The 27,500-nt window shown below is 37.7% G+C and overlaps 2 protein-coding genes and 1 pseudogene across 3 annotated transcripts; all 3 read left to right on the top strand.

Annotated features, from left to right (window-relative positions):
* Nucleotides 1–1,300: 1,300 nt before the first annotated feature.
* On the top strand, nt 1,301–3,208 carry LOC132188729 (cytochrome P450 76T24). The gene is made up of 2 exons (XM_059603261.1): nt 1,301–2,281; nt 2,378–3,208. The coding sequence occupies exons 1-2, from the start codon at nt 1,379–1,381 to the stop codon at nt 2,984–2,986; spliced, it is 1,512 nt and encodes a 503-aa protein (XP_059459244.1). The 5' UTR covers nt 1,301–1,378; the 3' UTR covers nt 2,987–3,208.
* A 242-nt stretch (nt 3,209–3,450) lies between these two features.
* LOC132188026 (cytochrome P450 monooxygenase 76AD131 pseudogene) lies at nt 3,451–5,042 on the top strand (annotated as a pseudogene). The gene is made up of 2 exons (XR_015912695.1): nt 3,451–4,317; nt 4,434–5,042. The product of XR_015912695.1 is annotated as a cytochrome P450 monooxygenase 76AD131 pseudogene (transcript).
* Nucleotides 5,043–15,373: 10,331 nt separating this feature from the next.
* LOC148585058 (uncharacterized) lies at nt 15,374–16,729 on the top strand. Its single transcript, XM_088517680.1, has one exon. The coding sequence runs from the start codon at nt 15,374–15,376 to the stop codon at nt 16,727–16,729; it is 1,356 nt and encodes a 451-aa protein (XP_088373806.1).
* The last annotated feature ends 10,771 nt before the right edge of the window (nt 16,730–27,500 follow it).

Raw genomic sequence — 27,500 nt, 5'->3', positions numbered from 1 at the left:
ATTATAATTTAGTATTTAATTTTCTGTTTTCAACATTGCCGGAGATGACCTTTTTTTTTTTTTTTTTTTAAGATTTAATTTTAAACTAAATTAATAAAAAATTCACTATGCACATAAAAAATTTTGACAGTATGGATTTTATTGGCATTTCGATTGACCCAAAGAGTAAATTTTCGAAAGAAAAAAACTTAGGGAGTTTTTTTTTTTTTTTTTTAGTAGATTGAGTCATGGACTTATAATCTATTACCCTAAATAATTTTGTGGTATAATTGCAAAAAAAAAAAAAAAAAAAAAAAAAAAAGGCACATTCCTGACATAGTTAAAAACAAAGAAAAAATTATAGTATAGTTGTTTATGTTTCAAAAATTAAAGAAAGAAAGTCCTTAACAATATAAATTATATTTGTATTATAATGGTATTTTAGAAAATTTGATTACAATATGATTTCATTCACCAATATATTGCATTGTACCAAACGAAGGAATACATAATCAATGTTCTATTATAACGTCACAACCAAACAAAGAAATATGAATAGTTAGTCTATTTCACACTTTTCTATTCCTAGTAGTAGCCAGTCATTTTTCAATGGATTAGACATTCCGCGAACTAAACGAATCCTAAGTGTCATAATTTGCATTAAAAACCCTAACAACAAGTGAATATAAAAGGCAATTTGATAACGGAATATACCTTGACGAGTAATTTGATAAAAAGTTATACTCTAAGAACCTCTCAAGTATTTTTCTCTAAAATTAAATCTGAACCATCTTGTACAAGATTTATAGATTTTATTAACTAAATTAGCTATTGCACTCTAAACATAAAAACTTCAAGTGACATTTATGTAATGAATATACGTTCTTATATATATATATATATAGATATATAAGAACGTATATTCATTATATCAAAGATAGCCTATAAACCTTGAAAACGAAGAAGTGTTTGGATGCCCTTCCAGCAATGAATTTGGCCCTCCCTTTAATATGACGTCTTTGGATTTTTCTCCATATACGTACAATGGCTGTGTATAAACTTTGAAACAGTCTCCGAGCTCTTCTTTTCACAACATGTCGCTAGATTTTTCTTTGATCGTCATTGATTGCGTGTGAACATTAGAAAAAATGTGCATGTTTGACTGTCTTATCTTTCGCAACCTTGGTGCTAAAAATTTCTACCTCGTGCTAAGAATTGGCGCTCTTCTTTGACTGTCTCTTTTATAGTAGAAGAAAGAAGGAGGTAAGAGTAAGACCAGGTACTGGGTGACGTTGCATAAATACCCCCCCTATCATCTAACTTTTGATCAAGGCATATGCACGCAAGCCCATTGCTTTCTTATGCTAACTACTTCTAAGCACAAAGCAAAACTGAGTGAATGGAGTACCTAGCATTTGTGCTGCTACTTCCCTTTGTGTTGGCATCTATTCATGTGCTGGCCTCTGGCCTAAGAGCCAGGAAATCTGGCTCGCCAAGACTTCCTCCAGGCCCCAAGCCTTATCCAATCATTGGAAACCTCTTGGAGCTCGTAGGAAGCCAACCCCATGTAGCCGTTTCCAAGCTCTCCAAAACTTATGGACCCCTAATGACTCTCAAGTTCGGGAGCATCACAACCATAGTCGTTTCCTCTCCAGATCTAGCCAAAGAAGTACTGCAAAAACACGACCAAGCCTTTGCCGGCAGACCCGTCCCGGATGCTATCCGAGCACTCGACCACCACAAATTTGCAATGGCGTGGCTGCCTGCCACATCGAGTCGTTGGAGAAACCTCAGGAAAGTTTCTGCCACGCTAATATTTGCTACACAAAAGCTTGATTCCACCCAAGCCATTAGGGTAAAAAAGGTGCAACAACTAGTAGACCATGTCAAAGAAATTTGTAATAGTGGTCAAGCGGTAGATATTGGTCGAACAGCCTTCACAACTAGCCTGAATGCCATATCAAACACAATTTTCTCTACTGACTTGGCAGACTATTCTTCAACTACGTCCCACAAGTTTCTGGAAGACGTATTCGGTACCAAGGAAGAAGCTGGAAAGCCGAATGTTGCAGACTATTTCCCTATACTTCGTTTTGTTGACCCACAAGGTGTACGCCAAAGGATGACAATTTATTTTACAAATTGTTTTAGGACTCTTGATGGTATAATCAATGAACGATTACAATTAAGAGCATCATCAAAGGGTTCTAAGGCAAGCAGCGATATGCTTGATGCCCTCCTCGATATCAATCAAGAAGATAATTCAGAATTGAGCATCGACGACATCAGAAATTTGCTTCTGGTGAGTGACTACCTTTCTTGAACTTTTCTTTCCTTTCAATTATATTTTGATAAGCAATAAACTTAGGCAAAGTGCTCACACACTACTTTATTCCAGGCTTTTTTTATTGCGGGGGTCGACACAATATCAACCACAGTGGAATGGGCAATGGCAGAGTTACTACGTAGCCCTGAAAAAATGGGAAAAGCCCAGAAAGAGCTGGAAGAAGTGATTGGCAAGGACGAACTTGTTCAAGAATCAGATATCTCAAAGTTGCCTTATCTACGAGCAATAGTGAAAGAAATCTTTCGTTTGCACCCAGCAGCACCTTTCCTAACTCCCCACAAAGCCGAGATTGACAAAGAGGTGTGTGGCTTTATTGTGCCCAAGAATGCACAAATACTAATTAACGTGTGGGCAATGGGACGGGATTCAAGCATATGGCCAAACCCAAATTTGTTTGAGCCTGAAAGATTTTTAGGGAAGGATATAGACTTCAAAGGCGGAGATTTTGAGCTCATCCCCTTTGGAGCTGGAAGAAGGATCTGCCCTGGATGGCCTTTGGCCCACCGGCTGGTGCATATGATATTAGCCTCTCTTGTCCTCAACTTCAATTGGAAACTTGCAGATGGGATGAAGGCAGAAGATATGGACATGAGAGAGAAGTTTGGGCTTGCCGTACATAAAGCCGAGCCCCTCCGGGCTATTCCCATTAGACCCATGTAATTTTCCTTGTTTCTTGTTGTAGCCTAATATGGATATATGTGCATGTCTTTAGACATCTATGTATGATGCAAGGATTTTGTGCATATACAGAATAAACGACTAGGCTTATCGCTTGTGATTCGACATGTGACAATCACAGATTGAGCCAAGGCATCAATGGTAGCAAGTTGAAAAAAATAAGAAATGATAGAATTCAATATATTTTTAACAATATTTTAATTATCTTCATAGTAAATAGATGAATCTACCATTAAATTTGTAAGATGAGATTGGGGAAAATATTGAAAAAATATTGACGTGAATCATTTTTCAGCTGATAACACACAAAACTTTCGTTCTTTAGATTTTTTGATTTTTAAATAGTTTTAGTGTAACGAAGAGTTCTTGAGTAGCAAAGCCCAGCAAAAGTGGATTATCCGTATAGAAGTTCAAATTTTGGGTTTAAGTGGAGTTTCTAATGTATATTACTGTTGGCATCCATTCATGTCCTCGCCTCTGGCCTAAGAGCCTCGAAATCTGGCTCGCCAAGACTTCCTCCAGGCCCCAAGCCTTTTCCAATCATTGGAAACATCTTGGAGCTCCTAGGAAACCAACCCCATCGAGCTGTTTCCAAGCTCTCCAAAATTTATGGACCTCTAATGACTCTCAAGCTCGGGAGCATGACAACCATAGTCGTTTCCTCTCCAGATCTAGCCCAAGAAGTACTGCAAAAACACGACCAAGTCTTTTCTAGCCGAACTTTCCCGGACAGCAGCTGAGCACTCAACCACCACAAATTTTCAATCGGGTGGCTGCCTGCATCGGCTCATTGGAGAAACCTCAGGAAAGTTTCTGCCACGCAAATATTTTCTCCACAAAAGCTCGATTCCACCCAAGCCATTAGGAGAAAAAAGGTTCAACAACTAGTAGACCATGTAAAAGAAAATTGTAATAGTGGTCAAGCGGTAGATATTGGTCGAGCAGCCTTCACAACTAGCCTGAATGCCATATCAAACACACTTTTCTCTAAAGACTTGGCAGATTATTGTTCAACTGCGTCCCAAGAGTTTCTGGAAATCATATTGGGTGCCATGGAAGAAGTTGGAAGGCCGACTGTTGCAGACTATTTCCCTGCACTTCGTTTTGTTGACCCACAACGTGCACGCAGAAGGCTGACGATTCATTACAGGAATTTTTTTAGGATTCTGGATGGTATATTCAATGAACGATCACAATCAAAAGTATCTTCAAAATGTTCTAAGGCAAGCAGCGATGTACTTGGCTCCCTGCTCAATCTCATTGAAGAAGATAATTCAGAATTGAGTTGTGATGACATCAAACATTTGCTTATGGTGATTCACTACGCTTCTTGAACTTTGCTTCAGAATGCATAATTATCTTTTCTTTTTTCCTATTATATTTTCATCTTTGATCTTAAATACTCAGCTCAAACACTATTTTATATCAGGATTTATTTGTTGCCGGGATCGACACAACATCAAGCACAGTGGAATGGGCAATGGCAGAGTTATTACGAAACTCGGAAAAAATGGCAAAAGCACGGAAAGAGCTTGAAGAAGTGCTTGGCAAGGACGAACGTGTTGAAGAATCGGATATCTCAAAGTTGCCTTATCTACGAGCAATAGTGAAAGAAACCTTTCGTCTGCACCCACCAGCGCCTTTCCTAGTTCCCCGCAAAGCCAAGATTGAAGTAGAGGTGTGTGGCTTCATCGTGCCTAAGAATGCACAGATACTAGTAAACGTGTGGGCAATGGGGCAAGATTCAAGCATATGGCCAAACCCAAATTTGTTTATGCCTGAAAGATTTTTAGAGAAGGACATTGACTTCAAAGGTGGAGATTTCAAGCTCATTCCCTTTGGAGCCGGAAGAAGGATCTGCCCTGGATTGCCTTTGGCAAACCGGATGGTGCACTTGATGTTGGCCTCTCTAGTCCACTACTTTAATTGGAAGCTTGCAGATGAGATGAAGGCAGAAGATTTAAACATGAGTGAGACGTTTGGCATTACCTTACATAAGGTTGAGCCCCTCTGGGCTATTCCCATCAGATTTGTGTAGTTTTCATTGCTTTTGTTTTTAGCCAAATTAATATGGATGTATGCACATGTCTTTCAACATGTATAATGTAAGGATTTTGTGTAAGAAATTCCATTTAAAGTATGTCCCTTATGTCACATATATTATTGTAATTATAAAATATATATAATTACGGTGTTCAGTAATTTATTCCAATTAAAGCTTATTGTGTAAATCAAATATTCTGAATTAAATTACTAATTTAATTCTTGTGGAACAAGTATTTGATTTCAATCAAATATTCTGAATTAAAGCACTGATTTAATTCTTGTGGAACAAGTATTTGATTTCATTAAAGATTTTATTTTTTATGGAATCAATTAGCTGTATTGATTTGATTTTTATTCCTTGATGGGAGGAATAATTAAGGTAACAGCTATAATTGAGGGTCCCCTGACTTACCTATAAATAAAGCCTGTGTATTTCATCAATTGGCACTCACTGGTAGGCATAGGTCAGAAGAACCTCTCAATATTTTTTATTTTTTCATATTTTGTTTCTGTGAAGCTGTTCTTCAATTGGCTTGAGCAAAACATAGCTAGAGGTATTTATATAATTATTCATTCCGTTGCTAGTTTTGTTGTTAATTAGCATTTAATATATATTCAATTTCTTACATGTGGTATCAGAGCCTTCTCTAGACTATATTTGCTCAGTCTATATTTTTGATATGCCTGCTGTAAAATTTTATTTTTGTTTCAATAATATTTATTTTGTTTACTTGATTATTGAAACAAAATATGGTGACCAACATAAAGCATGAAACCCACGGCGTTTTGATATATATTTTTATTTCTTGTTTCTATATTGTTCAAACAAGCTAAACCCACGGCCATGAGTAAAAGAAACAAACTGAAACTCATGGACACCATGTCTAACCCAAAGGCTGTTGTGCTGATCCATCAGACTTGCTTAGACTAGAGAATCCACTTCTATGACCCACTTTCGAGAACCTTTGGAATCGTTGGTTTTGGTCTTTATTTTTGGGTATACTGTATGATGAGGACTTGCTCCCTTTTGCCTCAAACCACCATTAGAGATATCGAACCACCTGGTATATGGCGGACAGAACTTCGTGGGTGGCTTTGAGTTCTGGCCACCGGTTGTGCACCGGTTTTTTCCCCATCTGGCAGCGGCGTTGGCCGCATGAAGCGCCGGTCTTCCCTCCACCTGCAGCGGCTTTGGCCGCATAAAGTGAGCAGCCCCCCCTTGCCGTTAACAGTGGTCGTTTGGCCGTTTGAGCGTCGACCCTTGATGGCCGGCGCATGAGGAAGGCGGCGGCGACGAGGCATGAGGAAGAAGAAGAAAGGGGCGGCGGCTAGTTTTTGGGGTAATTCCGGGTTAGGAGTTAATGATTCGGGTAGGGTTTCTAACCCATAAGGAACCGGGTCAAGTGCTCTTGGGCCATTGGGTATGGGTTCATTTTAACCCAAGCCCAATTCAGTTAAAAAAAAAAAAAAAAACTTGGTTTATTAAGTGGGCTAACCCGATTGGGCCAACCAATACAGAAACCAAAGGCTGACCCAATAAGGAAGCCCAACCCGATAGCCGATTCAGTTTAAAAAAATAAAAATAAAATAAAAAGGGGGCTCATTGGGTTTAGAACTTGGGCTCTTGAGGGATAAAGGCCTAAGGTCACTTCAAGACCATTAAGCTATTCAGTTTATAATGTTTTAATATTACATTTCTATTTATCTTATGATTTAAATTGTTCAGTATTAAATTATTGTTTCTTTAATGCATGAACTTAAGGATATATTTATTCTTTTAATTGTTTAAATATAAATTGTTTGATGTCTGGACCTGAGAATAATTAACTAGCCTCATGTGTTGATGAATGTTTATGGTACTATCCAAAATTGCAATCGGAAAGCTCTGGCAAGGTAAGTCTTGGGACTTAAGTGTGCCGTTGTGCGCCCCCTCACTTATCTGGGACACTATCCGGTTGTACTTTGGAAAAATATTGTTTACCCACTAACATGATGGTTTTGTCTTTTATTCTTGAGAACTTTATTGTGGCATCTATACAGTTATTGGATGTTAATTAAGTAGTGATTATCATAATAATTTTGGGAGAGCCACAACATCCCGATTTTATAATGATAATTGCATCAAGATCATATATGTGAACTTCATAAGGGAAATTAACATCCTGTTGTAATTAATTCATAAATTTAATTACTAATCCCCACAGGGACGTTATTATTTTTATGATTTAATTAGAATAAGATAATAAATTTAACTTTAAAAATAAAATTTCTCTTAGGCCCACAGGTACGGAGAATTTTATTTATTAATGTTAAATTTATTAGTCCTATTAAAGAGTAAATTTCATGCGTGATGCAACCTTTGCCCACAGGTAGGTTGAAAATTACTATAAAATTAGCATTGGTTAATTTAAATAAATTCGATGTTAATGAAGTCGTAATTGTCATAATAATTTTTGGGAGAGCCACAGCATCCCGATTTTATAATGATAATTGCATCAAGATTATATATATGAACTTCATAAAAAAAATTAACATCGTGTTGTAATTAATTTATAAATTTAATTTGCCAATCCCCACAGGGACGTTTTTATTTTTATGAGTTAATTAGAATAAGATAGTAAATTTAACATTGAAAATAAAATTTCTCTTAGGCCCACAGGTACGGAAAATTTTATTTATTAATGTTAAATTTATTAGTCTTATTAATAAAGAGTAAATTTCATGCGTGATGCACCTTTGCCCACAGGTAGGTTGAAATTTACTATTAAATTAACATTGGTTAATTTAAATAAGGTTATTTCATAGCATTAAAGTATATAATTTTTCTTGGTTACTGGATGTATTCCTGCTGCTTTAATTATTAGTATTTTATGTTCCAATAACTCCTAGTGGTAATTTTTCTGACTGAAAAGAAAATTGTGTTTTTCACTTTGGGGTGTTTGGAGACTGAATTGGCGTTTCGTGTGGACGAATCACCTTCTCCCACGGAATCAAGTACGCCACATGAGATTATTAAACATGAACGATTGTAGTGATTTAAATCGCTTAAGTTTCAACGTTCATGAAATCTCATATCAAGGAAAGCATTAGGGTTTTATTCCTTAGTGTTTTAGGGCCAAAGAAAAGGTCATTGAGGAACATTTAGTGAGTTCCAATAAGGCTTTGGCCTGCACCCTAATAGAAAAGCGTTAAAGTTAAACTTTTTTCAAAATGTGCTTGAGCACATTATGGAAATGAAGGACATAACAGCTCATTATAAAGTCCTTAAAGGTTGAGTTTTTGAGTCATTATGGTCAATTTTATTCTCTCATCTAAATATGATATTTTTTCAAATATCTTGTGGCACACATAAGGATAACTGATCAATTAAGGAACTTCTGATCATGTGTGTTCAAGAAGATGAGAGATTAAGACATGAGAATCCAGAAAGTTATTCATGTTAAGGGAAAGACCTTTATAGGCAATCATGTCCAATAGCTGATGAATGAAAACAAGGTGCCAACAAAGTGTTATGGCAATTAAGATACTTGTTTCTCTCACACTAAGGAAAATTATGGGCATATAAAGAATGATTGCATAAAGTATCATAAATGACTTGAAATAAAGGTAATCTCATACACCTAGTGTGTCATGAATCTCTTTTATTGACTCTCCTAAGGACTATGTGGATTGAATTTGGTTTAGCGGTCCACGTTGTCAACATAATGCAGGGTTTTCTAAATAATACTTGTTTACAATTGGAGGTTGTTGGGATCTATAGATTAATTTTTTTAAAAAAAAATTCAGTTATGTCATTTTGACCTTAATAATGTTTTTATATATTCCACAATTCTTTTAGAAATTTAATTTCTATTTTAGTTTGTTAAAATCAAGTTTGAATATTGTTAAAATTTTTGGGTGGAATATTAAATTAATGGTCTATTTAAAATTGATCTAGATCCCAATTTTTTGGAAAATTAATCCCTGCATATAAATGTTGACATAAAGCAGAGTCTTATGAATGAGAAAATCCTCTATGTTATGACATTGGAGATTGGAATATATCTCTATAAAGAATAAAAGGTCGATAAATGATAGAGTTTTTACGACTCTTAAAATTTACTACCTTTGGTATTTATATGGACTGCATTAAGGAAAAGCAGACCAACTATACCAATAAAGGTGCCAACAAAGGGATTTTTGAAATTCTTGAGATCATGTACAAATGTAACATTTTCCATACTTCTTGCCTAAATGGTTAGAGATGTCCTATCGCTTTTGGTGATAATCATATAAGGTTTATGTATCTCTATCTTCTAAATCATAAGGTTGGGGCATTAAATGCTTTCAATACCTATAAGGTAGAAGTAGAGAAACAAAACAAAAGAAAATCAAGATCATAAGATCTGATAAAGGCAGATAGTATTATGGTAGGTACACGAAAAAGGGACATGAAAGGTAATGTTCTATTCTCCTAATGGAGTGAGGCCTTGAAAACCGCTATGTATACATTTAACTCGATTCCATTTAGAGTTGTCCATAAGACACCTAAATTAAGGAATGAATGGAATCAAGTTCAAATTGTTTACACATATGGGGTTGTCTTGCTATAGTGAGGATTTATAATCCACACCTAAGGTAATTAGCTTCAAGGACAACTAGCAGAATTTTATAGGTTATACAGTAAACTCCAAGGGATTTAGGCTTTACTATTCTTCATTTAGTCCTAGAATTGTTGAGTCTAATATTAAAAATTTTTAGAGAACGCTGAACTTAGTGGGAGTGCTTATCCTTAAGGGATTGAATTAGAGGAAGCACAAGAGTTGACTGAAGCCCCTTCACATGAAGGGTGTTTGATTGTGCTTAAGAAAAATCAAATTGATTATCTTCAAGCACAATCGGTTTCAGAACAGTCAACTCATAAGGAACAAGTTCAGAATGAACTTACTCAGACTTTGTCAAAAGTAAATGAAGTAGGATTAAGAAGATTCTCTAGAATAAGGTGACCAACAATCTCTAATGATTATGTTGTATACTTCCAGGAGTCTGATCTTTATGTCGGACCTAAGGACGATCCAAAATTTGTTTTCACATCTTTTTGGGTGGAGATAACTTCACATTGTGTTTCAATGCCATGAAGGAGGAGATGAAATCTTTGGCTAAAATTCAAGTCTGCAATCTTGTTGACTTACCAAAGGGAGTTGTAGCCATAGGCTGCAAATGGGTTTATAAAACCTAAAAGGATGCTTCCGGGTAATGTTGAACGATATAAAGTTAGACTTGTAGCCAATGATCTTACTCAAAAGGAAGGCATTGATTATCATGGTATGAGTAGCTCATTTTGTTTTAAAGCTATATCAAAAGGATGTGAAAAACAATTTTTCTGAATAAGGTTCTTAAGGAGGAGGTGTACATAAGACAACTTAAGGGGTTTTATTAATAACAGTCAGAAAGCTTGCAAATTAAGGATATCTATTAATGGACTAAGATAGGCCTCTCACTAGTGGTGTATAATACAAGGTTGTTATCTTACATGGGTTTATTGAGAATCTTGTTAATCATTGAATATACCTTAAGGTCAGTGGGAGTAAAGTTACATTTCTTTTAGTCCTGTATATAGATAATATTTTGCTTGCAAGCACTAATTTAGGTTTGCTACATAAAGTTCCTCTCACTAAAGTTTTTTGGGAGAGATTCAGAATGAAGAACTATGAATCTTCAGTAGCACCTATTATTAAAGGGGATAATGTCCCAAATGTATTGGAACAAAGGCAGAAGAAAAATATTCCATATGTATGCACAAGTCAACATTAGACCTGACATTGAAATAACCATTGGACTATTGGGTCAATATAGTATTATGGAATATGCAATGAACCAAGAACTACAGTTTAACCTAAAGATACACTTACCATTTGGTGGTGTTTATTCAGGTTTGATTTTTGCTAAATGTGTAGATAGTAGAGAATCAACTTCAGTATATATGTACTGAAGATGCAGTAAGCAAACTACAATTGCTACATCTACCATGAAAGCAAAAGTCATTACATGCTGTGAATTAATTACACAGGCATCATGGTTGAGACATTTTTGTTAAATGTCTCAAGATTGTCGATTTTATAGTTAGACCTATAAAGATCTTCTGAGTTAATTCTACTACAGTTACTTTTCTAAGAATAAACTGAGTAGAAGCAGAAGTATGTATATCGACATAAGATATCACTATGAAAGAGAACATTAAGTGACAATAAGTGTCTATTGAGCATATAAGTATTGAATTAATGATTGCGGATCCCAAGACTAAAGGTTTACCGGTAAATAAAGTATAAAGTCATGTGGAATATATGGGATTCATTAATTCATTTGTGCTTAGTTTCTCTTTAATTGGTCTATAGACATAAAGGTTATGTTATAAAGATTTTTGTGCACACATATATTATTCTTATCCATGGGGATAAAATTCAAGTTGGACCCGAATGACTTATAGGAAGTTCATTCATAAAGTACATTATCCATAAAGTACTCATTTAGGGAGGTATTACACATCGTGATACATGGAAGGGACGGCTTATCATATAAAAGCTTTACCGCCATGATTCGTGTATAGTATTCCTTGAGTGAGTGAGAGGATTCCATGAATGATTGGAATAAATAAAGTATTGGCCATATCATAGAACTGAACACCATAAGGAATTTATGTGTCATAAGGGCTAAGTGGAAGAATGTAAGAAATTCCATTTAAAGTATGTCTCTTATGTCACATATATTATTGTAATTATAAAATATATATAATTACGGTGTTCAGTAATTTATTTCAATTAAAGCTTATTGTGTAAATCAAATATTCTGAATTAAATTACTGATTTAATTCTTGTGGAACAAGTATTTGATTTCAATCAAATATTCTGAATTAAAGCACTGATTTAATTCTTGTGGAACAAGTATTTGATTTCATTAAAGATTTTATTTTTTATGGAATGAATTAGCTGTATTGATTTGATTTTTATTCCTTGATGGGAGGAATAATTAAGGTAACAGCTCTAATTGAGGGTCCCCTGACCTACCTATAAATAAGGCCTGGGTATTCCATCAATTGGCACTCACTGGTAGGCATAGGTCAGAAGAACCTCTCAATATTTTTTATTTTTTCAGATTTTGTTTCTGTGAAGCTGTTCTTCAATTGGCTTGAGCAAAACATAGCTAGAGGTATTTATATAATTATTCATTCCGCTGCTAATTTTGTTGTTAATTAGCATTTAATATATATTCAATTTCTTACATTTTGTCCATATGCAGAATAAACAACTAGGCTTGTCACTTGTGATGCAACATGTGGCAATCATAGATTGAGCAACGCAACAATGGCTCTAACCATTACATACAAAACTACATTAGACATAACCCACATACACTACAGCTAGGCACATTGCCCACATTTTCAAACGTGGGCAACCCACTCTGTTATGCTCTGTTCAATGAAGCTAAAACAGAGGAAATGGCCAAATAGTTTATTGTTGTCAATAATCGATAATCTGGATTGTTTATTGTTTTTACATGAGATTTCCTCCTCTCTTTTTTCTTTTTTCTTTTTTTTTTTTCACATCCGAAAAGAATAGGTAAGTGCAAAGCTTTTAAAGTGAAGCTCGTGAGGAGCTTCATTAGTTTGAAACCACACAACACATTGAATTTTTTTACTGAACTCTTTTTGAAACTTTTGCTAGTTTATTTGCATGGACTTTGAAAGTTAAGAGTGCACATGTAATTGTCTGTGCAAGCGCCTCAAATCACCTATGACAATCATGGTTGTGAGTATTTCAAAATGTTTTTATGAAAGGCAAATCAGTTCTTTAGTACTAACCAGACATCTTTAAAAGAAGGAGAAGAGAGTGCTGCAGGCATCTAAACTAAATAGGATTTTCATTATGACAAATCTCAATTCCCAGTAGCAAATAGAGGTTTGTTTTGTTTGATGGAAGAAAATATCACGGAAGAAAAGAGACGATTGTTGTTTGGTCAAACCGTGTGACTTTTTGAGATGAAAAGGCATGGATTAAATCGGAGGTTGTGTCTGAATCTAAATTTAAACATGTTTTGTTTTGCATACTCTTCTTGTTTTTACTCTAATTGGAAATAGATGCTTTATTTTGTTTCACGGAAGAAAAGAGACAGCTTGAGTTTTTGAGTTAAAAAGGCATGGATTAAATCTGAGCCATCCAAAATCTTAACAGCATATATATGCGGTAGTTTTCACTAAAACTACCACATAGAAGTCAGACCCTTTTTTTCACATAATGTAGTACTACTAGATATTATATATATATTTTTTATTTATAATTGTTCACCAATATTGTTAATGTTGTGACATTCTAAAATATTAGTTATTAATTTTTTTTTATTTAACAATAATTCATCTAAAAAAAATCTCACTCACAGGGGGGTTGTAAACATTTATATATGGCCTCAAAGATTTTTTTTTTTAACCTTTTTATAGCCTAAAAAATTAATTAGTTAAAAGTGTGGATTCCTATACATATATTTGAAGTCTGAAATTAATTAAGGGCATTTAATGAGAAACATATTTACGAAAGAAACAACTAGCTAGTTGATTAATAAATCAATTAAGCATATTTTTTAGCTTAAAAGAATATCGTTGATTTGCAGTATAATTGTGGGCCCATTGTCTCCACTAGGGTTTTTCTCGGGAACGGCTAGGTCTGGAGGGTTCGTCTTCTACCGGTTATCCGAGTGAGAAGGTAAGGGACGGTCACGGTTTCAGTGTCGGGTTTCTTATAGGTGAACAATACCAAGATGTCTGGGAAATAGAAAAACTTTGTGGGAAGATGGCATTGACAGAGGGTGAGAAGGTTGGTTTGTTAATTTGCGAAGGGGACATTGCGGAGGGCTGTGCTAAAGGGGAGCGGTGTCTGGTGGGCAAGATTGGTGGGGATCGCAGAGTTAATAAGGAGGCTTTTAGAGCTGTTTTGTCTCGAATATGGCGGTTGTCAGGCTCAATGGTATTCAAGGAGGTCCAAGACAATGTATGGCTTTTCAAGTTTGAAGAAATAACAGATAAATGACGAGTTTTAGAAGGTAGACCCTGGTGATTTGATCGGCAAATTTTGGTACTTCAGGAATTTGATGGGAGTATCTCGCCTTCACAAATGGATTTCTCCTACTCACCGTTTTGGGTTTAGGTTCATGAGATGCCTTTATTGTGCATGAACAAGGCGGTAGGTACAAAAATTGGTGAGTCACTTGGTTCAGTAAAAGATGTGGACGTCGTTGGTGATGGAGCAGGTTGGGCTAGGTGCCTCCATATCCGACTTAGTATCAATCTTCAGGAACCTCTGGAGAGAGGACGGGCGTTGCAACTGGGAGGAAAATCACATTGGGTGATTCTCAAATATGAGAAACTTCCCATGCTCTGTTTTGACCGTGGTCGGATTTTGCATGGCAAACAGGGGTGCCAGGTTAAGAAGACCCACAGAAGGAATACTAATAGTAGCATCAAGGAATGGGGGGTTTGGTTGCGGGCTGATGACTCACGGCGGACGAGTGGTGGAGAAAGGGGTAGCGGTTTTGGGTACACGGTGGCAAAGGACAATGGCGGCGGTTCTACATTCAAGGGGTGGGGAAATAAGGAAAGTCCCTTCCACTGTGGAAACCCTAGCCGATACAACGACGTTAGTAAGGAAGTGAGTAGTTATCGGTCAGAATCTTTCCATATGGGGGTTGCGAAAATGGTGGGGGGAAACTGGGGGAACCTGGCAGTCCAAGACATATGGGTTCCCATGCAGATCGGGGAGTTGACGTGGAGGGGGTCCCTGGCAGTCCAAGACATATGGGTTCCCACGCAGATCGGGGAGTTGATGTGGAGGGGGTCCCTTCCAAAAAGCGTACTGGAACAGATTTAGGGAAAAAGCCCATTGGGGAAGAGCGTACTGATGGGCCACGTTCTATGGACGGCCCGAAGGGTGGGACCAGGCGTTTGGTGATTGATGACATTGGAAGACAAGACAATTCGAAAGGGGGTGGTAATGTACTCTCGGATATTGATGCTCATGGAGAATCTGTAGCTATAGAGGTACTAGATCAACCTAATTTTACGAAGGAGGAAGGGGAAATATCGAATTTGAGACGCTGGAAGAGAAGAGCACGAGGAGCATAGGAGCGTAGGGTGAGTGCTTCCTACTCTTTATGGGGTGGTCAAAAAAGAAAGGCTCTAACTCGAGAGGGTTGGACTGCAGAGGAGAAAATATTGAAAGAAAAATACAAAGGTGTCTAGGTGGAGGACAGTGAAGGAAAGGAGTTGGCGGAGGCTGTTATGCATCCCCGCCAGTCCCCATGAGTCTTATAAGTTGGAACTGTCGAGGGCTTGGGAACCCTCGGACAGTTCGAGATCTTAACCAAATGGTTAAGGATAAGAAACCCAACTTTTTGTTCCTATTAGAAACTATTAGTAACAAAAGGCGAATGGAGCGGTTAAGAGTGAAACTTGGATATGAAGGGCTATTTGTGGTGGAGCAGGTGGGGAGGAGTGGGGGTTTGGCACAATTATGGCGGGAGGTGAATGAATTAGAAATCCAAAATTATTCACGACGCCATGTCAATGCAATTGTGAGGCTAGCGGACGATGAGTTTCAGTGGAAGCTTACAGGGTTTTACGGGCATCCCGACCCCACGAAATGTGGTGAATCATGGTCTCCCCTCTCACACTTAAAAGGCTTTTCCCCGGTCCCATGGCTCTGTGTAGGAGACTTCAATGAAATAACCCACCAATCCGAGAAATTGGGTGCTAGCCGGCAAAGGGAGGGTCAAATGGTGGCATTTCGGACAGCTCTTGAGGAGTGTCACTTGGGTGATTTGGGATTCTCGGGCCCAAAATACACGTGGTCTAACAAGCGTCAAGATGCCACTTTCACACAAGAAAGATTGGACCGAGTCGTGGGGAATAGTAGTTTGTGTGCTAAGTACAAATCGGCTGAGGTTCACGTCATGGCAGCCAGGGCATCAGACCACAACCCGATATTTGTCTCTTTTCATAATCAGCAGCCTTGGTGTAGGAAAGGGAGAAGGATTTTTAAATTTGAGGCCAACTGGATCCCGGATGATGACTGTGGTGTCATTATCCAAAATGCTTGGGAGGGGGGTGATGATGGAGGAGGAGCTATGATGAACGTACGCAGTAGATTGGAACGATGTCAATCCCGGCTGAAATGGTGGAGTAAGGAGAAATTCAGACAAAATGAAAATCTGATAAAGGAGAAGACTGAATTGTTGACCAAGCTGCAAAGTTTGGAGGGCCCCAACCACCATGCAGCCATCCAATGTCTTCAAGAGGAGATAGAAACTATACTGGATTTTGAAGATACAAGATGGAAACAACGAGCAAAACAAAGTTGGTATCGTGATGGGGATCGAAATACGTCTTTCTTTCACACTTGGGCAAGTCATAGAAGAAGAATTAACACCATTAAGCGGGTTGTTGACGTAGAGGGGAGGGAGTGGTCTAAGATGGAGGAGATTAGTAATGCATTTGTGTCTTATTATCAGAACCTGTTTACGTCGGAAGGGACCGAGGGTAAGGAGATTTTTCTAGAAGAGTTGCAAGCCACTGTAACGGACGAAATGAATATCCAGTTGCTTAATAGATTTGAGGCAGTCGAGGTGGGCCAAGCATTGGCGCAGATGTACCTGTGAAAATTGCCAGGACTAGATGGTTTTTCAGCCTGTTTTTATTAGAACTATTGGAGTACGGTACGTAATGATGTTTGTCAAGCTGTTCTTGAATTTTTGAATGATGGGAAATTTGAAGAAGCTACCAATGTGACGCATATAGCCCTTATTCCAAAAATTAAAAATCCCTCTAAAATTACGGAATTCCGCCTAATAAGTCTTTGCAATGTCATTTATAAGTTAATTGCAAAAGTGTTAGCCAATAGAATGAAGTTGGTTTTGGGGGAGATTATTTCCCCGAACCAAAGTGCTTTTAACCCTAGGAGACTCATTACGGATAATGTCCTTAATGCTTTTGAAGCCTTACATACAATGGACACCTGATTGGCCGGAAGAGACGGATACATGGCTCTGAAGTTAGATATGAGTAAGGCTTATGACTAGGTTGAATGGGATTTCTGAGAGCTTGTAATGCACCGGATGGGGTTTGCTGATCCCTGGATTCATTTGGTAATGACATGTGTACACACAGTCAAATATTCGGTTCTTATAAATGGGCAAGCTTATAGGGAAGTAATTCCAACCAGAGGCGCCTACGGCAAGGCAATCCACTCGCACCTTATTTCTTTATTTTGTGTGCAGAGGGGCTAAGCTCCGCTTTGCAAAAGAGGGAGGGCAATGGGGGATTCACGGGTTTGCCTATCACTCATGGGGGCACACGACTAAATCATCTCTTCTTCGCGGACGATAGTTTATTGTTCTGCAAAGCAACAGAATCGGAGTTGATGTGCTTACAACAAGTTCTTGGGGAATTTGAGAAAGCTTCAAGACTGAAATTAAACAAAGAGAAGACTTCCATTTATTTTAGTCGCAATACCCAGACTAAAATTAAAGGACACATATCACGAATAGTTGGAGTGCCTATGACTCAGAGATATGAATCATATTTGGGTTTGCCAGCACTAGTTGGAAGATCTCATATCCGCTCCTTTGAAGGGATAAAAGGGCACGTTTGGGACAAAATGCATGGGTGGAAGGAAAAGTTTTTATCACAAGCTGGGAAGGAGGTGCTTCTTAAAGCGGTGGTTCAGGCAATTCCGACTTATACCATGAGTGTCTTCCAATTACCGAAGACTTTATGCCAAGAAATTAATTCTATGATGTCCAAGTTCTGGTGGGGGCATAAGGAAAATGAAAAAGAATCAGGGGGATTGGGCTATCTTGATTTGGAATGTTTTAACATGGCTCTACTTGCCAAGCAGGGTTGGTGGTTGGTCCAAAATTCAGATCCATTGGTGACAAAAAATTTTAAGGAGAAGTATTTCCCCAATAGTACTTTTCTAGACACTCCGATGGGGAGAAAACCCTCATATGCATGGCGAAGTATATGGAATGCAAAAGCGCTTCTCCGGGAGGGAATGGTGTGGCGGGTGGGGGACAGGCACTCTATTTCTATATGGGGCGATTGATGGTTACCCACTCAAACCACAGATGCGGTTCAATCACCCATCCGATACCTTGATGGGAATGCAAAGGTTAAGGAACTTATTGACCATAATACTTGTTGGTGGAATATCCCTTTGATGGAATTGATTTTTAATCCGGAGGAAGCTAGCATCATATGTGGTATTCCAATCTGCCCAAATTCTCAAACAGACCAAATGATTTGGGGGCCGATCAAAAATGGGCAATTCACTGTTCGGAGTGCCTATCATGTGGCAATAGAGGTAGGGGCCTGGAATTTGGGAGGGTGTTCTATGAGCAAGGCGTACAGTCTTTTCTGGAAACGGATATGGCGAATAGGGGGTCCGAGAGTGGTGAAGATGTTCTTGTGGCAAGCTTGTAAGAATATTTTGCCAACGAACGAAAACCTACACATGCGGAAGATTCTGGAGGACCCTTCATGCCCTATTTGTGGACGCAAACCGGAGACTGTTGGACATGTGTAATGGACGTGTCCTATGGCACAAGATGTCTGGCATGGAAGTCTGAGCAAGATACAAAAGAGCATCACAGCCGAACTAAGTTTCATGGAAATTGTTGAAGGTTTGCTGGACCGCCTTGATGCTGCGGAGTTTGACTTGTTTGCATGCATTGCAAGACAAGTACGGTTAAGGAGAAATAGGTGGGTGTTTGAAGGGGTGTTTTCTCCTCCAGCGCAGTTGTCACAGTGGGCCACGGACCAGGTGGAAGCAGCCAAGGTTGCGACCTGTGGGAAGCATCGGGGTGGTCCGCAGGCTCCACAACAATCACCTGCAAAATTGAGTAGGCCATCAAGGAACTTTTTGAAATGTAACTGGGATGCAGCAATTGATTCAGCTGGGAAGAGAATGGGCGAGGGTGGTTGCGGCAAAGTGCTTTACAAAACAGTACATTATCGACCCCCTGCATGCTGAAACAGTCGCGGCTTGGTCAGCAGCTCAATTTATTCGGCACCTTCATGTGGAGCAGATCATTCTAGAAAGGGATTCCCTTGGGGTGGTCCGGAGTCTAAAAGAAGAAGGAAATAGTGGGGGTTTAGTGGGACCAATGTTAGATGATATCAAAACATCTCTCAGTCATTGTCGAGCTTGGCAAATCTGCCATGTCCGCAGGGAAGCTAATTCGGCAGCAGACAGATTAGCTAAGCATGCCTTCCAGCTGAGGGAAGAGAACGAGTGGTGAAGATCTACTCCTTTATGTATTAAAGATATTCTATTGGTTGAGAAACTCTGTTTACCTGAACGAAATATTTGAATTCCACTTCAAAAAAAAGTATCACCGCGGGCCCCTTATCCAAGATAAGGAAGCTTCATTGAGCTGAGATTTGCTTTATGCAAGTTAGATTTGTTTATTGATTAGAAGAAAAAAAAAGGTTAGATTTGTTTATTAATTATGATAATAAATGTAAACAAGCTATATAATAGAATCGAGTTTGAAAAAAAAAAAGGTGTGAATTCATTGGAATCATATCGAAGAATACAAAGCAGATTGCTCTACATCAAGAATCTCACGAATACATTCTGGGGGGTCATAAAGCCACACCCTATCGATATTGTTATTGAGAGCCAGACGAGCTAAAACATGAGCCACCTTATTCTCCTCTTAACGAACATAGCCCATCTCCCAGCAAGAAAATTGCAGCAAAGTGGTGCGTATATCCTCCGTCAGATGACCTCTGCAGCTATCATTAGAAGCCATAGAATTCACAACTCCAACTACCACCTTGGCATCATCCTCCAGTTGAATTCGCGACAGCCCCATATCATAGCATAATTGGGCAGCCATTAATAAAGCAGCCATTGCTTCTGCAGATGTGGGATCGAAAGAGCCTTGACGAGACAAAATCTTCGCTACACACATCGTACCAAGATGGTCACGTACAACTGCCCCTAGACCCACTCTCCCATTTTTCTTATCCATGCTTGCGTCCCAATTTACCTTAAACCACTCATGAGGAGGAGCCTACCATTTTCCAGGAACAATAGAACCAGCATATACATCTGTTTGGATTGTTCTAGCCAAAGTTGTTTGATAATAACCGACAGCCATAAGAGCTTGCCTAACAACCATATTTGGATGTGAGAAAACCGCTCCGCTGACCACCTCATTCCGGCGAAGCCTATGTCGAGAAATGCCCACAAAAAGTTGTTACTCCGTCTCATTACTTATCAAACATGTTAAGCAAGATTCTATGTATAATGCAACAGATATTCAAACACATCAATTACAGCAAAGCAGAGATAATATTGGGACTTCAAATGTATAGATTAGATTTTATATGTATTTGAATTTTGTATATTTGAATTTTATATTTCAGTTTTCTAGATAGAACTAACTCCATGTATTAAAGAGTTCAGTTTTGATTGTATTCTATTTATACTCACGTACATGCTTAGTAAAGGTCACTCAATATTTTATTGATTTATTGAAGTCTGATATGGTATCAGAGCTTTTTTTGCTCACGCTATTGGAATTCGATCTTTCTTTTGTTTTAATGGCCTCTACCTATAACTTTCCCAATGTTTCTAATTTGGTGACAGCCAAACTTTCTGAGACCACCCATCTCTCTTGGCTTTCCCAATTTCTTCCTGCTCTTCACAGTGTTAATTTATTAGGCATTGTTGGTGGGTCTGAAACTTGTCCTACTAAATTTCTCACTGATGCTATTGGGGCTGCTACTACAGAAGTGAACCCAGTTTTCACGCTGTGGAACACAAAAGATCAATTCTTGCTGAGTTGGATTAATTCCACTCTTAGTAATGTTATTCTATCAACCGTTTATTGTATGAATACCTCATGTCAGGTATGGGATTTTCTGGCTAATCGTTTTGCCTCCAAATCTCCTTCACGGATTGTTGTTCTTAAATGGCATCTACAGAGCATACAGCAAGGTTCCCAGTCTTGCTTGGAGTATCTTCAAATAGCAAAATCTTTTGCTGATCAACTGGCAGTTGTTGTTAAGCAAGTGGTGGATGTTGATCTTATTTATTTTGTTATTGGTGGTCTTCACTCCTCATTTGCTCCATTCATTTCATCATTCTCGTTTGCTACACGAGATCGTGCTCTGTCCTTTGAGGATTTTCTGTCAAAATTGTTAAATTTTGAGAGTATAATTGTTGCACATCAACCTTCAGTTCAACCAGATTCTAACGCCTTTGCGTTATACTCTGCCAAGCCACATTCAGCTGGTCCATATCGCCCACAAAAATTCTTTCCTCATCATAAGTTTTCCAATCATGGGTCCAACCGACAACATTCAACTGCTCCTCGCTATGGCTTGTCAGAGAAGTCTACTCGAACTCCGGCTGCAGTTCCTCATTTTCAATCTGATGGACCAGTTTGCCAGATCTGTGGAAAATTCAGTCACAATGCTCTAGATTGTTTTCACAGAATGGATTACTCCTATCAAGGGAGGCATCCTCCCTCTCAGTTGTCGACTATGGTTGCTAACACACACGTGGATCCTGATGATCATACATGGATTGTTGATTCTGGTGCTAATAATCAAATTACTACAGAATTAGAGAACTTGCCTCTCCAATAGCCATACCTTGGATCAGAAAATGTTTCAGTTGGCAATGGCTCAAGTTTATAGATTGCTCATATTGGTTCTTCCTCATTTACTACTCCATATAATTCTTTTCATTTAAAAGATATCTTGCATTGTCCTTCTTCTTCCACTAATTTATTGATAATGATTGTTTTTTTATTCTTTCCGATGCCTATTTTCTTGTGAAGGACAAAAAGGCAGGAACAATTCTACTGCAAGGTCCAAGTGAGGATGGATTATATCCTATTCATCTTAACCACTTCCCCACCAATAAACGTTGAGCTCATGTTGCATTGTTGGGAGTTCGTACCTCGTCTTCTGTTTGGCACTTTCGTCTTGGTCATCCTTCCGCTCAACATGTGTCTAGTTTAATTCGGTCTTGCAATCTTCCAACAACAGGAACCATAAAAAGCAGCAGTGTGTGTGAATCGTGTCAGCTTGCTAAATGCAAACAACTTCCATTTTCGGAATCTTTGCGAGTGTCTTCTTCCCTTCTAGAGCTTATACACTCGGATGTTTGGACTTCCCCAGTGTTGTCAATTGGAGGCTACAAATTTTATGTTCTTTTTATAGATGATTTCTCTAGGTTTACTTCGTTGTTTCCTATTAAGCAGAAATCTGATGTTTTTCCTTGTTTCGTTAAATTCAAATGTTTGGTTGAGAATTCTTTTTCTAGTAAGATTAAGCAATTTCAAAGTGACGGGAGTGGTAAATTTAATTCTATTCAATTTAAGAAATTTCTTGATGAAAATGGCATTTTACATCGTATCTCTTATCCCCATACATCTCAACAAAATGGCTTGGCTGAACGTAAACATAGACATATAATTGAAATGTGTCTTTCTTTACTTGCCCACTCAGGATTATCAACTAAATATTGGGTAGATGTTGTCTTGACCGCAATTTTTCTAATTAATAGATTGCCTTCTCGTGTCCTGCAAAATCTTTCTCGTTGTCGTAAGCTTTATAAATTAAATCCGGATTATTCCTCGCTTCGCGTTTTTGGGAGTGCTTGCTACCCGTTATTACGTCCATATAATGCTCATAAGTTAGCCTTTTGTAGTAAACGTTGTATTTTCTTGGGTTATTCTTCTAATCATAAGGGATATCGGTGTTTGGATCCTCTCACCAATTGAGTGTAGATTTCTCGGAATGTTGTTTTTTATGAATCTTCTTTTCCAGCTAAATCTGCTTCTCATTTGGATCCTGCTGCTACGGATTGTTCATCTTTTTCATCTCCTCAAGAAAACGGCACTGTAAGTAATTCTCAACCATTTACTTTTTCTTTTCCTATTTCACCTAATGTTTTACCATCTTCTATTTCTAGTCCTTTGGTTATTACTAAGCCATAACTGAACCCACACATCCCAATAGTCAACAACCTATTTCCTCCACAATGGCTACTGAACCTAATATTATATCCCCATTGTTTGTACTTGCTGGTGTGCCCTCTCCTACAATTTCCTTAGATCCTACTCCTAGTTCCAATGACACTGATTCTCATGGTACTATCGTGGCTTCTCCTTCATTGCCCACTCACCCAATGCAAACCAGGTCTCGTACAGGTTGCCTACGTCCTAAAACTTATCCCGGTTTTCAATTATTTTATTCCACAAGACATTCCTTAAAAGCCTTTAATGTAGTGGTCTTACCACCTGAGCCTACTTGCTATACTAAAGCTGTTTCTGATCCTAATTGGAGGGTTGCCATGGGAGCTAAAAATGTTATTCGTAACAAATGGGTTTTCAAGTTAAAACAGAAACCTGATGGAACTATTGATCGTTATAAAGCTCGGCTAGTTGTGAAGGGCTTTGAACAATTGGATGGACTGGATCACAATGAAACGTTTAGCCCGGTAATTAAACCAGCTACTATTCGGCTACTTCTTGCTCTTGCAGTGATGTTTAATTGGCCTATTCGCCAACTTGATGTGTCTAATGCATTCTTGCATGGCTTTCTTGATGAGGAGGTATTTATGGAACAACCTAGGGGGTTTGTTGATTCATCTGATCCTACATTTGTGTGTCGACTTCGAAAAGCGCTTTATGGGCTTAAACAAGCACCACGTGCTTCGTATACAAGGCTTCCTCAATCCTTGCTAGATCTTGGCTTTGCATGCTCCTTGGTAGATTCGTCACTCGTTACCTATCACCACCAATCTGTTCATATTTTTATATTGATCTACGTGGATGATATTATTGTGACAGGTACTCATGTAACAGCTATTTCAGATCTAATCTCAAAACTCCAACAAGAGTTTGCTTTAAAAGATCTTGGTCCTCTCTCATATTTCTTGGGAATTCAGGTTTCCCGTGATTCTGATGGACTTCATTTGCATCAATCTAAATATATTATGGATTTGCTACACAAATCCCACATTATTGGTGCCAAGCCGTGCAATACTCCTTGTTCCTCTAGTTCCAAATTGTCAATATTTGATGGTTTTGCATTAGTCGATCCTACAGAATATCGCAGCGTTGTTGGTGGGTTGCAATATTGCACGCTTACTCGGCTGGATATTTCGTTTTCGGTAAATCAGTTATGTGAATTTATGCATTCTCCTACAGATAAGCCTTGGACAGCAGCAAAGCAAGTACTTTGGTATCTTAAAGCCACTATTGATCATGGTCTTCATTATTCCAAATCTTCTCTTCAACTCAATGCACTTTGTGACTCGGATTGGGCTGATTCTCCGGATGATCGGCGATCTACAAGTGGTTTTGCAGTATTTCTTGGGTCTAGTTTAATATGATGGAGTGCTAAGGAACAACATGTTGTTGCTCGTTCCTCAACCAAGCTGAATATCGATCTTTGGCTATTGTTACTGCTGAGCATTATTGGTTGTGGACGTTATTTAAGGATTTACATATTCCTTTGTCATCTCCGCCTATTATTTGGTGTGATAATATTAGGGCTTTAGCTTTGGCTTCAAATCCAGTTTACCATGCTCGGACTAAGCGTATAGAAGTAGATTATTACTTTATTTGCGAGAAGGTCTTGAATAAAGATGTTGTTCCCAAATATATCTCTACAGTTGATCAAGTTGCGGATGTGTTCACAAAGGGACTTTCTGCTATCCGTTTCTCACAATTGTGCACCAAACTTCATGTTCATCCTCTTCCCCTTCTTTTGAGGGGGGCTGTTAAGCAAGATTCTATGTATAATGCAACAAATATTCAAACACATCAATTACAGCAAAGCAAAGATAATATTGGGAATTAAAATGTATAGATTAGATTTTATATGTATTTGAATTTTGTATTTCAGTTTTCTAGATAGAACTAACTCCATGTATTAAGGAGTTCAATTTTGATTATATTCTATTTATACTCACGTACATACTCAGTAAAGGTCACTCAATATTTTACTGATTTATTGAAGTCTTATAAAACAGACCTTCAGCCACCTGCAAAAAATCTGGTCCATCAAACACACTTTTCTAGAATTTTACACTCCTCGCACCCCAGACATCCCTTATCGAAGGACAAAGCCACAAGATGTGGAAGGTGGCTTCAACCTCTGTCTCACAAAACGGGGAAAAGTGATTGGTGAGGACCTTTCGACAACAAAGATTCGACTTAGAAAGTGCTTCTCCACATTCGGAATATTGAGCTGCCATAATCTACTCCAAAAATTACTTTGCCGACCCCTAGATGATCCCTCCGCCAAGCTAGCCTCTTCACATTCTTTTTGCATGTGATAGATACTTCGTTTGTTGTACCCCTCCATATGAATTTATCCTCTTGGTTCGTCTGGCTTATAGGAATTGAATTGATAGTAGTAATCCCCTCCCTTGTGAATATTTGGTCCAATAGCTCCTTCTTCCACCATTTCCTCTCCTCATCATTAAGTTGACTAACCGTTGAGGTAGGATCAATCACCGAAGGAGCTGAGTGTACCTTATACGTAGATGGAAAAGGGAACCACCTATCCTTCCAAATATGAACTATCTTCCCATTCCCAATGCGCCAAAACAAACCCTCCCGGACTAAATCAATAGAACTCTGTATACTCCTTCAGGAAAAAGATGGTTTTTTTTTTTCCTATTGGAGCTTCAAGAATTGACCCTCTTGGATAGTACTTGGCTTCCATAATTCGTGCTAGTAAGCTGTCGGGTGTCTTCCACAAACGCCAAACCTGTTTCGCCAATCGAGTTTCAAGATACTAGCGAGTTGGCTTATTGTCCAGATCTCCTATAAGAATAAATTAATGACTTTCACTTTTGCTCAGAAAAAAATGAAAAAAATTAGATTTAGTCCTTAAATTTTTCATGCAATTTAATTCTTAAGTTTTCAATTTTGATAATAATTAGATTCCTAGATTTTCATATGGTTCCAACTTCCAAATAGGCCTCCTTTAACTAATTAATTACCGCCCAATTAATTAATTAACGACATGCTATGTACGTTAGATAAATTAATTAATGTCACAAGACTCTTGTTTGACACGCTATGCACCAACTGTATGTGTCACGGGACACAATTACTTTAAGGGAAGAATATAAAAAAGCCCCCCAAACTACCAGCTGTTTTCGATTTAGCCCCCTAATGTTCCAAAAGTGATAAAGTAGCCCCTCAAATTACCAAACTATTGCATTTTGGCCACTCCGTTAGTCAAAACCGTCAGTTGGACGGAAACTGCAAAACGACGTTGTTTTGTTATAGGTAAGTTACTACAATGCCTTTTTATGAAAAAAAAAAAAATTGAGAAAAATATAAAAAAGCCCTTCAAACTACCAGCCATTTTCATTTTAGCCCCCTAATGTTCAGAAAGTGACAAAAGTAGCCCCCAACAAAACGACGTCGTTTTGAATTTCCGTCCAAGCTGACGGTTTTGACTAACGGAGTGGCTCAAATGCAATAGTTTGGTAGTTTGGGGGGCTACTTTATTACTTTTGAAACATTAGGGGGCTAAATCGAAAACGGCTGGTAGTTTAGGGAGCTTTTTTATATTTTTCCCTTACTTTAAATTATAGATACTAACTTATAACCCGCGCTATGCGCGGGATTCTTTATTATAATTTAATTTTAAAATTTAAACACATAATTTTTCATTATAAATTAAAATATATGCCAATCTGTTTTTTATTTATTTTTATTTTTTTTCGCATGCACTTCTTCAAGTTTGATTTGAGCCATAACCTGACCTAACCCCCCAGAGCATCATTGTATTATAATTTAATTTTAAAATTTAAAGACATCATTTTTCATTATAACTTAAAAAGATGTATAAAAATATATCTCACCTCTTTAAATAAAAAAATAAAAAAAAAATTTGTTCCTATAAGTATGTATGATTTAAAATGAATAGTATGAAGGAAAAAAAATTAGCAACAATAATACATGGAAAATAATTTAGTTCACGCAATTAATGATGTAAATTAATGACATGTGGATTGTATTGAAATATAATTAACGCAACTAATGACGTCATATAGATATAATTAACACAATTAATTATATTGAAATATAATTAACACAATTAATGACGCTAATTACTGATCAATTTTTTCTTGGTTATATATATATATATATATATATATATATATATATATATATATATATATATATATATATATACGTCTTTTTTTTTGTTGAGAATCCTAAACGTATTAATAGATAATAATTTGATTTATATTATTTGTTTCCTTATTTGATTCGAATATCAATAATACTTAATTTGCTGAATAATTTATATATGAAAAACTCTTGAAATATAATTAACGCAATTAATGACGCTAATTAATGACCGGTTAGTTTTTTT

The sequence above is a fragment of the Corylus avellana genome, chromosome 6 (assembly GCF_965113065.1).
Source record: "Corylus avellana chromosome 6, dhCorAvel1.hap1.2, whole genome shotgun sequence".
Taxonomy (NCBI): domain Eukaryota; kingdom Viridiplantae; phylum Streptophyta; class Magnoliopsida; order Fagales; family Betulaceae; genus Corylus; species Corylus avellana.
The sequence above is the reverse complement of the archived record's forward strand: the minus strand, read 5'-3'. Positions and strand labels throughout refer to the sequence as shown.